The 18,401-nt window shown below is 39.1% G+C and overlaps 1 protein-coding gene across 6 annotated transcripts in view; it reads left to right on the forward strand.

The window, feature by feature from the left end:
- The window catches only part of LOC122550643 (neuronal PAS domain-containing protein 2-like), a 121,815-nt gene that overhangs the window by 27,941 nt on the left and 75,473 nt on the right, over positions 1-18,401 (forward strand). For 4 of the 6 annotated variants that reach the window (XM_043691703.1, XM_043691707.1, XM_043691704.1 and 1 more), the window contains one exon: positions 14,467-14,520. In XM_043691703.1, the coding sequence (XP_043547638.1) occupies positions 14,489-14,520 (32 nt within the window). In that variant the 5' untranslated portion in view covers positions 14,467-14,488. Of the gene's footprint in view, positions 1-9,388; positions 9,408-14,042; positions 14,115-14,466; positions 14,521-18,401 lie in introns of those variants that run through there. The other 2 variants (XM_043691705.1, XM_043691706.1) reach the window with 2 other exon arrangements.

Genomic DNA, 18,401 nt, shown 5'->3' on the forward strand with positions numbered 1-18,401 from the left:
AGGTGAATCTAATTATCTAGAATGATAACTTAGAAATGTAGCTGGTTGAGATTTTCTGAACAGACTTAAAAGAAAAGGCAGACGTGGAAAAAATGGAAATCAGAAATTAATATCTAAACAGAGTGGTTCAGAACATGGCTTAGAATGTGGTAATGAGAAAGTGAGGGCTGCAGATGCTGGAGATCAGAGCTGAAAATGTGTTGCTGGAAAAGCGCAGCAGGTCAGGCAGCATCCAAGGAACAGGAAAATCGACGTTTCGGGCATAAGCCCTTCTTCAGGATTCCTGAAGAAGGGCTTATGCCCGAAATGTCGATTCTCCTGTTCCTTGATGCTGCCTGACCTACTGCGCTTTTCCAGCAACACATTTTCAGCTTAGAATGTGGTAACCCTGATTTATTGATTAACTTTAAAGAAGAGCAAAATAAATTATTCAACCCACGGGTAAAGATGAATAGCACAGGAATTGGTCCTTGGATTACAATTCACAGCTGTCGACTTGCAGAAGCCAGCTGGATTGCCAGTAATTAGCATTGTTGTTCTTGGAAAAGTTAACCAGAGCAAATCAATTGTAAAGCCTTTACTATTCAGAAATACTTTTCCAGGGTCCAGATGATCCAATGCAGATTTTAAGGAGCTTTTAACCAAGGACATGGAAATACTATACAGCCAACTCCAAATGAAAAAGGAGATCTTCTGCACAGATTCATAGAGATTAAAATGATTATTAGTAAAAGAAACTCTTGTTTTCACGACCATTAAGACTGTAAAAACTAGACTTTAGATTCGAATATTCAGTTAGTTGTTAAGTGTTGGCTATAATGTTACCAAGATCTGATGCTAAATACGACAATGATATATGACAAATAAGAATGTTACCTGTACTTTATGTATTATGTTGGTAGTTGTAGTGTTTACAATATTATATTTTAATATTAACTTTAGGGACAGGTTATGATTCTGAAACTATATAAAGCAGTTATATTTTAAACTGCTTTCTTTCAATTTGAGGTAAACAGTATATCCTGGAGTAGGGGATGGTGTAAAATTGAATTGAAATCTGCCAGCGAAAGGCCCATAACATTTCATGACCATGACGACAGAAGCCCATGTAAACTCAAGATAGTTGAGACAAAAAAAGGGGCAGTTGGTCTTGTTGGATACAAGCTCACAGTCTCAATCAGACAAGGAGAAAGAGAGAGACCTAAAAGCAAAATAAAAACAGCAGCAGCTGTGCCAAACAGGTAAGGATTGTTCCTATCTCAACCCCCAAGTAGAATGCTAGTGAGAACAGTTTTCCTATTTGAACAGCTGTGCTGCTAGTAGTCAGTTTGTTTACATTCTGAAGATTCAGTGAATGGACTTTCTAAGGATGACTAAGAGACTTGCTTTGGTAGGACAGAGAGAAGCGAGCCTATTTGCCATATGTAATTTGGGCTTTAAATGCAAGGTGACATATCCACTGAGTGTGGAGAATGTATAAACATGGAGTGGGTTTTTCAGCTATTAGTTTTCAGTCAGTGTTAACTCTAGCTGGTTTGTTACAGTAAAAGTGAAAACTTGGGTGATTATTTCCATTGATTACTGGAAAATGCAGATTTAAAAATAAATCAGAGGTTTGTAACACTAATTGGACATATTTTCCAAAGAGATCTACTGAATTTGCATTACAGCCCAAGGCCTACAAATTAATAGTAACAGTGTACATATTCCATATGCCTTGAGAGATTTATGTTGTCGATGTTTTACATATGACATTGGCTTTACAGTAGTTCTGTTAGAAACTTACAGGTAATTTTCCATTTAACTATTCTAAGTTCCCTGTATATCTTTTGATACCTTGAATAAACTCTCTATCAATGAGGGATATTGAAACTTCTACAGTTCCTACCATTAGTTACAAGTTCCGAGCTGCATTGTGAAATGACTGTAACAATCTCTCATGTTCCAAATTTAAAAACTCTATCTCAGAAATCGTGACCTCCTCACCATCTGTAAAGGGCAATGACATCAACCTCGAGTGAGGTGCTTCTTGTTGTCTCCAGAATTTCTGTTTGTTCCTTTTCGCTTTGTCTGTGTGTACAGTGTTATCCTCCATTGAAACCACCTAGGATCATGATTTGGAGATGCCGGTGTTGGACTGGGGTGTACAAAGTTAAAAATCACACAACACCAGGTTATAGTCCAACAGGTTTAATCGGAAGCACAATAGCTTTCGGAGCCTCACTCCTTTATCAGGTGGTTGTGGAATACACAATTGTAAGGTACAGAATTTATAGCAAAAGTTTACAGTGTGATGTAACTGAAATTATACATTGAAAAACACCTTGATTGTCTGTTGAGTCTTTCATCTGTTCAAATACCATGATAGTTTCACTTCTTTCATGTGTAAATCACAAAACTTTTTTTTAAAAGTTGCATTCTCAGGTTAACTGTAACAATTGGTGTTAGCTAGACAATATGTTGAAGGTGTTAGCCCCCTGTGTTCTCTGTCTGTGCCATGGTATTGAGACTGATTCTAATCTAAAAAGTGAGATAACAGAGTTACCTTGGGTTGATGTCACACTACAGGTGACCACCATTGCGCTACACACACACACGCGAATACACATATACACAGACACACACACACCCTTACAGACACACACACTCCCACACTCACACATGCATCCTCTCAGAGACTTAGACCACTCTACACTCACACACGCATATATACACTCTCTCTCACAGACACTCACAACCCCCCACCCCCCCCTCCACACAGACACGCACACAGACACTCACACACACCCTTACAGACATATACACTCCCACACTCACACATGCACCCCTCACAGACTTAAGATACTCTACACTCACATACACACACACATATACACTCTCTCTCACACTCAACCCCCCAACTCAGACAGATAAACACACAAACACAAAGACCCACATGCACACATATACATACATATTCACCCCACAAATGTATATTTGCAGAGTTACATTGTACTTTGCTCAAAAACTGCATGATTCATGTAAAACTCTGTTATCTCACTTTTTAGATTAGAATCAATCTAAACATCATGGCACAGACAGAGAACACAGGGGGCTAACCCCTTCAACATATTGTCTAGCTAACACCAATTGTTACAGTTAACCTGAGAATGCAACTTTTAAAAAATGTTGTGATTTATACATGAAAGAAGTGAAACTATCATGGTATTTGAACAGATGAAAGACTCAACAGACAATCAAGGTGTTTTTCAATGTATAATTTCAGTTACATCACACTGTAAACTTTTGCTATAAATTCTGTACCTTACAATTGTGTACTCCACAATCACCTGATAAAGGAGCGATGCTCCGAAAGCTAGTGTGCTTCCAATTAAACCTGTTGGACTATAACCTGGTGTTGTGTGATTTTTAACTTTGTAAACCTAGGATCATGTAGAATGATTGTTTATTGTTACATTATACTTGGGATGAAACACAGCATCAGTTGTGTTTGCAGAAACACCACTTTTCTTCACAGCCAGGCTACATTTATACCTTATCCTGTAAAAGTGCTTTTGAGTGGAAAATAACTGGGAGCATAATTAAATAAATGCTAAAGCCAAATAAATGATATTAGGAAAAATCTACTGCTGCTCTGCACATTACAGAAAATGGCAATACCATGATTAAGATAGTACTCTAATCATTTTCTGCATAATTACACTAAGAAGGCATAATTAAAGACCAATAAAATAAAGGGTAAAGAGAAAATATTGGCAGGAGACTCACTGGCATTTGGTGTCCCATTATAGGGATCTGTGAAACTGCATAATAAGACATTCAATATCTCCTGATTTCATTTTTTCTTCATTGTAATTTTTCTTGAAGCATAAAATCTATTAACCCATAGATGTGCAACCAGGTGAACATGGCTCTTTATGATTCAGAAACAAGTACAAATGGATGGCTTATAACATAAGCCAACTTTGTTGTTCCAAAACTGACAAAGAGTAATTTAAGTGGCAGCAGTTTAATGAAGCATGTTAATGAAGCCCGGACATCAATAATAAATGAGCAAACATGAGTATGTTTCAAGTTCTCAAGTCAACAGTTTAGCCTATGCTATGACTTTATTGAAAGTAGCTGCAAGGTGGCAGGCCCCAGTCAGCAACTCATGGTAAAGGTCATGTGACTACAGCAGATCCATACAGATTGAGGCAGAAATGCAATCAGACTGCTCCATTGGATTTGTGCCCCTTTTGGGAACCAACTGAACCTCATCTTCCATTGGAATCAATACACCTGTAGACTGCTGCAGTGCCGTGTCCTATCTCTTGGCGAGGAGGCCCATGTTCAGGTTCCACCTGTTCCAAAGGTGTGTAATGACATCTCTGGACAGGTTGATTAGAAAATATAAATACATCTAGAGACTGTTCTGATTTTATCCCTGTCTCTTTCCCTATCCTTCCTATTTTTTGTTCTTGCACTGCCCCTAGTGGGAGTGCTTATAATACATTCATTTTTTAAATTAATCAGATGGGTGATTGGTGACAGGCTTAAAATTTTGAAAAAGGCCTAGATTGGGTAAAGTGAACTGCAGATTTCTTGTAGCACAGTTGCACTGTCCCTACCTCTGGGTTAAAAGGTCTGGTCTCAAGTTCCTCCTGACTTGTGTCATAATGCATCTGAACAGGTTGATTAAAAATACTTGTAGTCAGATACAGTCCAAAAGTAGTTCATTTCAGGCTCTTGTGGCATAGTGATAGTGGCACTGTCTGTGAGCCAGAAGGTCTGGGTTCAAGTCCCACCTACCAGATATGTACAATGTGTCTGAGCATGTTGACTAAAAATGTTTAAAGTTAGCTGCAGTGTAAGGTTCCATCTATACAAGTTGAACAATGTTTTAATGTTCTCAACTTAACAATGCATCTCTGCACATTCGTGTCACATTTCCACTTCCTGTTTTCACTATCTTTTTTTTATCATATTTACAGGGGGTGCTAATTGACATAAAGGTTGCAGAACTATAGCAACACAGTTGGGATCCTGCTGCCCATGGCATGCGAGTGTTTGGCAACCCTTGTGGACAAGTTGGCAGCTGCCCTGGAGAGTTAGGTGCAGTACACAGACTCTGCTGGACATGTGCATAAACCTGAACTCCATTTCTCCAACTATTTGTGCCCAGCACCAACAGTAAGGCAATAGGGGGCTAAGAGACCTCAACTTCACTGCAGATGCCTCCTCCTCACTAGGAGACAGGGCTGTGCCAGTAGGCACACAGATGGAGGTGGAATGCTCTCAGGACACTCCTGGGGTGGACAAACCTTCCACCATTTCCTCCCCCCCCACCCAACCACAGACACGCATCCTGGCATCCTAAGCAATGTGGGGGAGGGGGTACCTGCTTTTGGGAGGACATGTTCAGCATATCTGAGCCTTCTAGACACACACATACTTCTGGGGTTGCCCAACCAAAACCCTAAATTCTACAGGTTCCACCATAGGGCAGGCTTCCTCCACCCCAAGAGCAGACCCTAGGGTTGTGCTGAGAGATAACAGAAGGGAGAGAAAGAAGAGTGCACTGAGAGCACATAGGTGGTGCAGGTGCCATTTCATTGTCAATCTGTTTCCACTTCTGTTAATACATAAAAAGTTTTCAACATTAGCTGTCTGAGCAAAGGTCTGACCAACAACATGCATAACTTTGAAGATACAGAGCCCGGCCGGTGCTTTGTGTTGCATGAGGTTCTGTAGTCCCAGTATAAAGTGAGCAGCACCTGCACCACATGCAGGCTATGGGGAATGGAAGGTGCTTGCTACTTTGGCAATTAGCTCTATGGGGTAAAGTATATTAAAACACAATGCAATGTGAGACAGCATAGGAACAAAGTGAGTGAGCACTGAAATCTATCCTGGTTGAATCTATGAGCTGGATAGCAAGTGTCCTTGCAGCAACAGTGCAATGAAAGGTGCTGGTGCACACAAAAGTGCAGCATTGAAGTGCAGGACAGTACTGTAAATGTGCCGTAAGGTTAAACTAGGTAAACAGCATATTTACATGCAACTAAGTCTGTAGTACCCATCTGATTGTGGAAATCCTTTGACTGTCTTTCCCTGTTTCAGTGAGGTCTCTTTCTTCCACAGACACTCTTTGCTCGAGACAGTGTCCGCTCAACTACTTGAGAACCTCTGGCCAGTACCCTCCCTCACTGTCAGTAAAATCTGGTATGTTTCAGATGTCACGTTTCATGGATAGGTTGTGAAAGTGCCCATTGCCTGTGGTATGTGCCTTGAAATGTTGGTGCCAATTGTCCAAAGTGGAGGTCCAGAGGATCTCAGTGAGCTGCAGTCACCCGGAAACTGCTCCCACTTACTTGTCAGGAATTATTGCTGTTTAGTTTCTTTCCAGCAGGTGGGAGAATGGTTTGGAGATGCCGGTGTTGGACTGGCGTGTACAAAGTTAAAAATCACAAAACACCAGGTTATAATCCAACAGGTTTAATTGGAAGCACTAGCTTTCAGAGCGCCGCTCCTTCATCAGGTGGTTGAGTGGCACTCTGAAAGCTAGTGCTTCCAATTAAACCTGTTGGACTATAACCTGGTGTTGTGTGATTTTTAACATGGGAGAATGGGAAACTATTATAATGAGGTCAGATTCACTAATATTGAATTGAATTGAATTTATTGTCACATGTACCAAGGCACAGTGAAAAGCTTTGTCTTGCAAGCAATACAGGCAGATCACAGAGTTAAGTAGCATGGATAAGTAAATAATAGGTAAACAATGGCAAAAAACAAAAACAGTAACTAAACAATGGCACTTGCCACTGACTTTGAAGAAAGCTATTCATAAAGATCTACAGATCTTTGGGGGTTAGTTCACCCGTTTCCTAACAGCAGCAGCAGTGAATCAGCAAGGAGCCAACCAAATTGGGATAGTTTCACAGAAAGTTTAAAACACTCAATATCATTCACTTTTAAATGAAAATTTCAGCCACTGAAATATGTTTGGATTAAGATAGAAACTAAACTAAAGATAAGCAAACTTTAGAAAAATTAAAGGCACAATGGGGATATTTGACATTCCACAAATATAACATTAGCTTTTCGGGGTCTCTCAAAGTAATTATGAGGTTAGAAAATCTAGTTGCATCTCATTAGCAGTGAAAGATACAACAGGAATGGAAGGTCAAATTCCAAGAATTCAGTTCAGTTGATTTCTAATGATTGTGTTAGGGGGTGAGTGTGTGTTTGTGCATTGGGTACATCAATGTGGAGAATGTCAAATCACTGGAAATAGCGTTCAGTTTTCTGCATCATTCTGTGCATTTGTGGACTCCCAAAGTTGCTGTCAGCTTTGTTGGAGTAAAGGTGTTGAATGCCAACTATTTCAACTTCATTATCACAAACCAATCCAATGTAGCTGTTTGACAAGTTTAATTCCCAATTATTTTCCTCTCTGTTATACTTTAGTGGTTTAAAGTATATTTGATTTGAAACAAATTTGTATCCCTAAGTATACAAGGATAAATCTTATGTTTTGTTTTCAAATTACATACAACCTAGGAGAGCTGGGTTGATGTTTAAAGTTTTAGTTTAGTCACTTAAGGGAAACTTGTGAACAGATTATGGCAGAATGTGTTGATCGTGAGCTCTTTATCTTTGATTTTCTATCCATTGTTGATAACGGAAGAAACATGGGCAGAGTTTTTTGAAATGTTACATGCTGCATACAAAGTGCTGTCAATGATTTAGGATCTTGGATAGTTGTGATATTGATGCAGAAGTGCAGATTAAATTCTTGCAAGGAAAGTTTGGCAAGATAATTTATAATATTAAAGTTTATATACGTTTGTATTCAATCTTTCGGTGTTTTGTAACTCTTTTCTATTAACTCTGAAACTAAATATTAGTTTGTTTGTTTAAATGTTGTATTGAGGATGGAAATATTAAATACACTTTGTTGAGTAGTACATACTCTTTCACTATTCCTGAGGACTTTTTTCTCCTTTATTACACTTACATTGTAAATTTAGTAAAATGTAGTTGCCAGGTGTTGCATTTCTGTTATCATATCAGATGAATAGTGATAGAAAACTACGAAGTTCCTCTGCATAAACCCTTGAGTTAATAAGTTTCCTGAGCATTTAGGAGAGCCGTTTTCTAGCATTGGGACTCCACCTACTTTACATCTGATACATGTTCCCTTGAATTGACCATGATTTACTACAAGATCATCAAACATCATTCACATGGTGCCACAGCAACAACACAATATCATTTGCTTCATTTTCCAGAAATTGTGTTGGATGCAATCAAGCTGAAATTCACCTCTAACTCCATCAGATTGGAGGATGTGGAATAGTATGAGCAATAACTTGGATGACTATCCTAACTTGGATAATCACTTTTGTGAAATTCTTCACTGTAATAAAAATGCACTGTTAAGATACAGGTCAATAAACCAACTGAAACTTGCAATTCTATGCATTAAGATCTGCAGAAGCACATGATTCCTTCCTTGGTTTGCAGCTAGCCAAGTACCAAACAACAGTTAATCAGCAGAAACATTCAACTGAATAGCTTCATTACAAAATTTGAACTGGGGCAAGAAAGAGAAGATTAGCCACAGAATTCCTTAAAATGGTGCCTGTAGAGACATGCAGTTGCAATGTTAACAATTCAGTGGGAGTCTGCAAGGTTATTGCTTATTTTAGATGCTGAGAAAGGAGGAAGTGAGGGGAGGTTTTCAGAGCATTTAATTTACTCTTTTCACACACTGTAAATAATGTGCACACTAAGAATTCTACTTATGGTGCTATAAGCAGTTTGCTAAATTTGTATAATTTATGCTTTAGCTGAAAGATAATTTAACAAATTCCACAATATCTATCCATTTGGCTGAAAAGCAGAACAATCTTTTTGACAGGCTGCAACATGAGTGAGCTGAGAGCACTGTCTGTTCTGTCCAATAGCAGTTTCAGGTTTCTGAGAAACACATGATAGCAAATAATATAATCTATAACTATCATTCTTTTTGTCTCTGACACACCACCAGTGATAAGACCAAGTAATGTATAGGTGACATTCCCTGAAACATTGTATTATTTTAAAATCAAAATAATACCTTCAAAGTAGATGAAATATTAAGGACCAGAAATTGGGCTCACTTGTGACCATGCTGGGGCACCAGCAGGGTCCTTTGGGATCCAAAGTGATGTACACAATGTATTTTTGGGGCAAATCACTGGACATTAGCTTAGTGAGGGTAACAGTTCAAAGGTGTAAATGCAGTTATCCATTGCTAGAGATATGTTTTATTTTATTCTTTCATGGGATGTTTGTGTTGCAGGCAAGACCAACATTTGTTACCCATCCCTAATTGCCCTTGTACTGAGAGGTTTGCTTGGACCAGGAGACCAGGCTGGGTAAGGATGGCAGAACTTCTTCCAAAAGGACAGTAGAGAACTTGATTTTTTTTTAAACAATTAATGTCAGTTGACAAAGTCATCATCAATGAAATTGGCTTGAACAATCCAAGACGTATTAATTGAACTTAAATTGCAACAGCCGCATGGTGGGATTCAAACCCAAGTTGTCACAATATAAGTTGGATTTCTATTGCATTGACATTACTCCTGCAAGACCATCTCCCAGTATATATAGCTGGTATACATGGTCATGGTCTCATTCTGTATGCAACATTGACATAGTGTCAGCAGTGCCATTTTGGAGCTCAATGTTCCAGCAAATATTCTTTTCTAACTTTACACATCTAAACACTTGTTAAGCAGCATAAAGGATGCACACAATGCTATTAATGGACCCTGTAAAATTAATAAGAATTAATTACTTGTGTAAGTTTCAAGTGTGTTTTGTCAACTGCCTTTAATTGCTAATTGAGTTCATTTGGCTATTGGTATATTTTTGCAAGTGTTATTGTTTTCTATAGTTGCATCAAGTTGCAAAAGTATACAGGGAGACTTATGGCAGATACTGATTGAACTTCTGTTGATTTCAATGCTTCTAAATGAACCAGTTGCCCCTGGTCACAGCTGCACTAGTGGACATTGTTCTTAAAATACTGTAGGATTCAGCTTATGTTTCAATTTTAGTTATGGTTCAGCTATGTAATTTGTAATTAAGGCATTAATACTATATTCCGTTTAATTATTGTGAATGAAAGTCACTGACATCAAGCAGTTCTTTGTCTGTGGGTGCATGACTGTGTTCACTGTATTGCCACCTTGCCTCAGGTTAAAATAAGCAATTGGTTTTATGACACAAGTTACAAACTTGGAGCTAGAGGAAACACACTTCTTATAATCTGGTATAAATTGTAAAGTCTTTTTGAAGTGAAAAGGTTTATTAATTTGAAGATATGGTTCTAAGTCTTAGAATATGTTTTAGCTTTTGGAACTTAAATGTTTTAAAAGAGGAGTAGTCAAGGTAACAGGCTAAGCACTGATGTGTGTGTTGAAGCAACTTGTACCTTTTTGTTACTTTTTAGTTAACTTGGTACAGGCAACATCAGTCATTAAAATCCTCTATTAACTAGGAGGTATTTTAACTAAAAGATATTGATAGCTTTGGAATCCTGAACATTTAACTGAAGATTTAACACAAACTGTGGCTTGTAAGAATTAATAAGCTTTAAGTGGTTAAGTGCACAGAAAGAAAGTGAAGGTAGAAGAACAACTTCAGTCAGTACACCCAGTCAACCAGAAGTCACAAGTTGGTGTTTAGAAGTGAACCACTTTAATCACTGCATTATTAAATATCATTACTTTCTATTTAGTAGTAGTGCTGAAAATGTGTTGCTGGAAAAGCGCAGCAGGTCAGGCAGCATCCAAGGAGCAGGAGAATCGACGTTTTGGGCATGAGCCCTTCTTCGGGATTGCAGATCTCCAGCATCTGCAGTCCTCACTTTCTCCTATTTAGTAGTAGTTTCTACTTAATAAATTCTTCTGTGAAACTTCTGAATGCATACTAATACCTGGAAATGGTCATCTATCTAGTTGGAACTGGCAAGTCTTTGGATTTGTTCTATCAAACTCTCTATAATGGAATTGGCTTAAGTCTTAAAAATAAAAATTTATTGAACTCTTCAGATCTTGCAATACAGCATAATTTGGAAAATGAATAGAGACCACACATAGCATCACAAGCTGCTGGAAGAGGACGTGGGAGAAAGACTTACATTGGGAGTTTAACTTTAATGTGAATCTCTCTATTTATCGATAGCTAGCTACTTTTCATTTTCTCTTGACAGTGACGTGGAATGAGTACATCGCTTTGTTAAAATCACAGCTTTCCTTGGTGCAGGCTGTCATTGGCTACATGGCTTTGTTGATGTTGCTTGTCAACACTGACAAGTACCAGTACCAAAAACAAATCTATTCCCCAACATCCAACTAGTGTGTTATTATAGCAATACCACACTGTACTATCATGCAAGTCATTGCTTAGCAGTCAACTATATTTCAGCTGTTATGGCAAGCTAAAGAATGGTTATTAGGAATTGCAGGATCCCACAGATGATGTGGCTGATATTCTGGTACATGTGCAGAACTAACAAAGAAAATTGCTGAGGGCAGAGCAGTAGATGTGATCTATATGGACTTCAGTAAGTCATTCAACAAGGTTCCCCATGGGAGACTGATTAGCAAGGTTAGATCTCATGGTATACAGGGAGAACTAGTCATTTGGATACAGAGCTGGCTCAAAGGTAGAAGACAGAGGGTGGTGGTGGAGGGTTGTTTTTCAGACTGGAGGCCTGTGACCAGTGGAATGCCACAAGGATCGGTGCGGGGTCCCCTATTTTTTGTCATTTACATAAATGATTTGAATGCGAGCATAAGAGGTACAGTTAGTAAGTTTGCAGATGACACCAAAATTGGAGGTATGAGCTCCCTCAACATCTTACATGTTTCAAGAGGATTACTTCTCATTTCCTCTAAACGTCAATCATCATAGACCCAATCTGCTCAATTTTTCCTGATAACACAGGTTCATAGCTCCTTGAAAGTAGAGTCGCAGGTAGATAGGATAGCGAAGAAAGTGTTTGGTATGCTTTCCTTTATTGGTTACAGTACGGAGTACAAGAATTGGGAGGTCATGTTGCGGCTGTACAGAACATTCGTTAGGCCACTTTTGGAATATTGTGTGCAATTCTGGGCTCCTTCCTATTGGAAGGATGTTGTGAAACTTGAAAGGGTTCAGAAAAGATTTACAAGGATGTTGCCAGGGTTAGAGGATTTGAGCTATAGGGAGAGGTTGAATAGGCTGGGAGCGTCGGAGGTTGATGGGGTAACCTTATAGAGGTTTATAAAATCATGAGGGGCATGGATAGAGTAATAGACAAGGTCTTTCCCTTGAGATAGGGGAGTCCAGAACTAGACGACACAGGTTTAAGGAGAGAGGAGAAAGATATAAAAGAAACCTAAGGGGCAACTTTTTCATGCAGAGGGTGGTGCGTGTGTGGAATGGGCTGCCAGAGGAAGTGGTGGAGGATAGTACAATTGCACCATTTAAAAGGGATCTGGATGGGTATAAGAATAGGAAGGGTTTGGAGGGATATGGGCCGGGTGCTGGCAGGTGGGACTAGATTGGGTTGGGATATCTGGTCTGTTTCCATGCTGTACATCTCTATGACTCTATGACTTGCAAAGAAAGCTATGCTCCCATATAAGATGTGGTCAAGCAGACCATACCATGCTGAAATAGTGGTTCCACTGCAAGCTACATTGTGGAAGATTCCGCCACTACATGGTGGAGTGGGTGTCAAGATTTGTGGTGATTTGCTGCGTAGTCTTACATTTTAAGGAACAGCAGTCACAGTAGAGACAGTTACAGGGCCAGCACTCGGAACTTGGAACATGAGGTCGAAGACAACCTAAGCAGTAACTGGATTGGCTCCTTCCTGCCGAATTTGTCCATGATGATTGTGTGATTCCAGTCATCACAACTCTAATTCCCTTCACCAACCAAACATTCCTTACCTTCTGTCTGTCGCTGACCATCAGAGTGTTCATTTGTCTACAATGCAAGAATAAAAGTCAGCATAGAATATATATTCCATGCATTTTCATCACCACTGTTTTCTTGCCTGAACGAGCAATGGTACATGGATAAGGTTGGGGTACTGGGAGGGATTAGATAAGAGGGTCATGCGTAAATCATCTATAAATTGTAAATCATAAGAAGGGGTGGGATGTGGGGGAGGTTGGATGTAAAAAGCAGGATTAAGATTGAGGAGAATGCAAACAGGCTTGGAGAATGACGATGAGTTCAAGGTTTAGAAGCGACAGCTGACAATTGCATAATTTTGTAATCTTTGATGGTTTCAGTTACACCTGCACAATTAGCATCCCAATAATGGCCAGCACCATCTCACCCAGGTAGAAAATGCAGGTATGCCTGGCCCCTCCTGTTATCTCCTGCTGGTTTTGGTTGTTTCTGCCTTTTCCTGCAAGAGAGGAGGAAATACGTTAATGAGTATGGTGCAATGTGTTTAGCTGATTTGGCTGAATGGCTGACAGTGTCAAACTGTGATGAGGTTTTGAGTAGTGAACCACTGTGAGGTTAAAGTGAGTATGTGAATCTTATGTATCAGTCCTCATTAGTAGAGGTGATTGGTAGGTGAACCATAACAGGATGGTGAATTGAGCAATTTCTGAGGCTTTTAATGCAATTGGTAGGATACAACATTTGAAGAGACATTAACTGACCTTGACCACTCATGTGATATCTTTGAACTCTTAAATGTTTTCTGGGTCAGATTTATTTCTGGTACCATTGCCAGCACTTGCTTATGTGACAGTTCACCTCCCCTTTGAAACAGCATAGGCTAGTTTTAAGCATGAAGGCTAGCTTTAAGTAGTGTTCACGTGATTGGTAGGTGAACCATAACAGGATGGTGAATTGAGCAATTTCTTGCTTATGTGACAGTTCACCTCCCCTTTGAAACAGCATAGGCTAGTTTTAAGCATGAAGGCTAGCTTTAAGTAGTGTTCACCCATTCATGATTTTGCCCTCCCTTCAAATATTCAGCAGCAAGATTAGCCGTGATTTAACTTTGATATTATTCAGATGCGCAGGCAGCATGAAGTTGGCAAGAAGTCAATGGGTACAAGGTAAATACACATTATAATCCCTGCGTTCATTTTTGAAAGCTATTCAAATTAGCACCTTTGTTTTGTTTAGTATGCTGGTAATGAGCATCCCTCAAAATAGTTGCACTGATTTATTACTTCGTGGGCTGAACTTCATATCATTGACAAGGAAGTGCAAGTCATAAAATTATGTATAGGAGGAAACAAAAATCCTCTTTGGTACACAACATGGGACATTTATTAGATATAAGTGTTAAGAAAACAGTTAATGAACACAAATGACAACAATCTGTTAAATTAAGTAGTTGATTAGATATTTGGGAGTGTGATTTTGTGTTGAAAGTTACACTGGAGTTTCTTTTTCATTTTATAGAGACCATTAAGTAGAAGAACTAATGGATGAAGATGACAAGGACAAGGCAAAGAGGTGAGATTTTATTAAGCCTTAGAAAAATATAAAAATAGACATTGCGTTTCAAGTTGTTTTGTTTCAAATTTAAATTGTTTCATGCATTGTTTACTCATTTCTTCTCCACTTTCTTTGCTGGTCTTGTGAAGTTCCTTTAGAAAATTTGTTTGAATGAGCATTGCAGTCTTCCCAAAGAAGAAATAGTACTTTTTTTGCAAATTTATATGTTTACAAGATGTGGGCATTTAGACATCTAGGCCAGCATTTATTGCCTGTCTCTAATTGCACTCGATTAAGTGTGGGGGATTGTTGCTGCTTTGAACTGCTGCCGTCCACAGGGTACAAGGTAGATGCACAATATGATTAGGAAGGGATTTCCAAAACTTTGACACCGTGATAGTGAAAGAATGACAATACGGTTCAGGATGCTGTGTGGTTTCGAGGGGAAGTTGTAGACGGCTGGGCTCACATACAGATGCAGCCATTATCCTTCTAGGTAGTAGAGGCTGTGAATTGGGAAGGTGCATTTTACAGTAACAATTAGAAACAAATGACTTACATTTATTTAGCCCCTATCATCAGTTCAGGTTATTCCAATATACTTTAAATCCAATCCAGTACTTTTATTGAATTGTTGCCACTATTGTAGTGTAGGAAATGCGGCAGCCAATCTGCACACAATCATCTCTAAATGAGATAATGACTGGATAAATTATTTTATTTGTTGAACGATAAATATGAACCTGAACAGAAGGGTTAACTTCCATGTTCTATTTAAAAATGTTGTGTGGTGTGTTTTTTGCATCTACCTGAGAAAAGCAGATGGAGCTTTGGTTTAAAGTCTTATCTGAAACATGACACCTCTGGTGATGCAGTACTCCCTTTATGTATTAGAGTTTTATGTTCAAACCTCTGAAGTAGATGTGATCCTGTAGCATTCTGACCTAAAGCAAGAGTACTGTAAACTGAGCTAAGGCTGATCTATAACTTGGCTTATTAACTTCAACATCAGTAAGCCACACAATCAGAGTGAGGGAGACTTCAATGGAGTAAGACTGAGACAAACTGAGTCACTGGGAATTTGGTTCAAAGTGAGAATTCAGAGTAGAGTAAATGTCAAAATCAGAGTCAGTAGAATCAATAGCTTTTAAAGAAATTAAAATAGCCTTGCTAGAATAGCCTTGCAGGTAACTTGATAGTGGCAGTTATCCATCAAGCTGAAATTCCTTGCCTGAATTAGATGCTGATTACTGTAGCAGGAAATGAAGAAAAACAAGTGATTCATCACAGCTCTCTAGAGAAAAAGTGCTTCTTTATAATGCACAAAGTAAGGGAAACTGCTCTTTGTTCTTCTGTTCTTATGAATTTGTCAGAGTGTGACTGAGATAGAATGAGTAACTGGGAATTTGGATCAAAGTGAGAATTTAGGTAGCGTGAGAAAGAGACACCTTAATTAAAGTTAACTCCAAGAGGGTGGGTATATGAATAGGAAGATTTTGGAGGGATATAGGCCAGGTGCTGGCAGGTGGGACTAGATTGGGTTGGGACATCTGGTCGGCATGGACGGGTTGGACCAAATGGTCTTTTTCAGTGCTGTACATCTTTATGACTCTATGACTCTAAATAAAGTCTCTAGAGTGAGAGGAGAGCAGGAGAGGAAATAAGGACCTGATTGAGATGGCTACTTGGACTGAGACCAATGACAGCATAGTGTCATGAGTGCTGTGAAAGCAGCTGATTCATGAGTAGGTTTGGTCAGTATTTCCAATCTTTAAAGTGATATTTGGGTATTTAGTCTTTGTTCTCAAGTCTCAACCTTCTTTATTTTGAAAAATAGCTTGTTAAGTTTTCAAAGTAAGTCCATACTAATTCTAAAGCTAACAAATAGTTTTGTTTAGAATTCCAGGATAACAGGTTAGGATGGCTAAATGGAGTCACATCCTGCAGTATGTGTGAAGTCATGTACACATCATGTGTCCTAGACAAACACATCTGCAGGAAGTGTTACTGGCTTCACAAGTTTGTGCAGCAGTCACTATTGTATATCTATGGTAGGGAGGACTGTATTGACAGAAAGGTGGGCACACTGAAGAATCAAACATACAGGAGGAGAGGGAATGGGTAATACCAGGCAGTCTAAGAAAACTGAGCATGTACTGCATGAATCTCCTGAACCTATCATGCTTTCTAATCAAAAATAGAAATTGTTAGCAAAACTTAGCAAGTCTATCAGCTTCTGTGGGAAGAAAGCAGAATTAACTTTGAGTTGGGTGACTCTTCATCAGAATGTTCTGCTTTTTGTTTTATTTTGCACTTTCTAATCAGTTTTCCAATTTGGAAGCTGGTGAGTGATGATTCCTCAGGAGAATAAAACCAGCTACAAACCCATGGTACCGCTGGAGACTCAGCTGTATAACAGGGGAGGAAAAAGAATGGAAGCGCAATAATGATAGGAGATTCCATAGTCAGGGGACTGGACAGGCATTTTTGTGACAGTAATAGTGACTCCAGGATGGTGTGTTACCTTTTTGGTGCCAGGGTCAAGAATGTCATGGAACAGCTGCACAATATGATGTGAGAGGGGGATCAGCCAGTGGTTATGGTTCACATTGACACAAACAATATAGGAAGATGGACGATGTCCTGATGTATTTTGGGAAATTAGGAAGAAAGTTGCAACATTTTTACTCAAAAGGAACCTTTGAAATTCTATACCACAGAGGGCTGAGGAATTTGAGGTTTTAGCAGTTTTCTTTGTCTTTGAGTATGTTTAAGGTAAAGATGGATAGGTTTCTGATTACCTGTGGCATACAGGTTCATGGGGATGAATTTTGTTTAAAAACATTGACGTGTTCAATCAACCATGATCATATTGAATGGCAAGTATGTTCAAATAGCCTACTCCTTTCCTTATTTCCAAAGATTGAATGTACAAAGTAATTAATGACAAATTTCTTGAAAGGTGTTTGATATGTTATTGCATGGAACAGTGAAAGAACAGGGAAGTCTGATTTGAATACACAACCCAGTTTAAAGTGAGCATCAGTGCAGGCAAAATGAGACAAATGGATGCTGTTAGTGCCAACATTTCTATGTCTCTTTGTTCTTCATTTATTTCTGTTGTATAAAAATATCACATTCTCTTCAGGTAAGAAGTTCTTTTCAGTGCACATCATTTCATTTCTTCACTTGATGATGCTTACCAGGGAAAGTAGTTCATGAAGATGGCCTGTAAACAGAAATTCTTGATAGCCCTCCATGATACCTATAATTACAGGCAAATAAAGTATTTTGCAAAGTGCATATCTGTTCATCATAAACTATTGTAACAGTTCTTGATAGGCTTTTAAGAAAACCTAATTTTTGCTGGTCGTAGAACATAGAACGTTACAGCGCAGTACAGGCCCTTCAGCCCTCGATGTTGCTCCAACCTGTGAAAATAATCTGATGCTCATCTAACCTACACCGTTCCATTATTATCCATATGTATGTCCAATGCCCATTAAATGCCCTTAACATCGGTGAGTCTACAACTGTTGCAGGCAGGCTGTTCCATGCCCCTACTACTTTGAGTGAAGAAACTACCCTTCATATCTGCCCTAAATCTCAAAGTTTGTGAGAAGATTTGTAGCTCGGGTGCTCGTTGCTGTGGTTCTGTTCGCCGAACTGGAAGTTTTTGTTGCAAACGTTTCGTCCCCTGTCTAGGTGACATCCTCAGTGCTTGGGAGCCTCCTGTGAAGCGCTTCTGTGGTGTTTCCTCCAGCATTTATAGTGGCCTGTCCCTGCCGCTTCCGGTTGTCAGTTTCAGCTGTCCGCTGTAGTGGCCGTCAACTAGCCACGAAACGACACGAACAGCTATTCCTAGTAGCCACACATGCAGACGACAAGCAACATGAATT

This window comes from Chiloscyllium plagiosum, chromosome 6 (genome assembly GCF_004010195.1).
Source record: "Chiloscyllium plagiosum isolate BGI_BamShark_2017 chromosome 6, ASM401019v2, whole genome shotgun sequence".
Taxonomy (NCBI): domain Eukaryota; kingdom Metazoa; phylum Chordata; class Chondrichthyes; order Orectolobiformes; family Hemiscylliidae; genus Chiloscyllium; species Chiloscyllium plagiosum.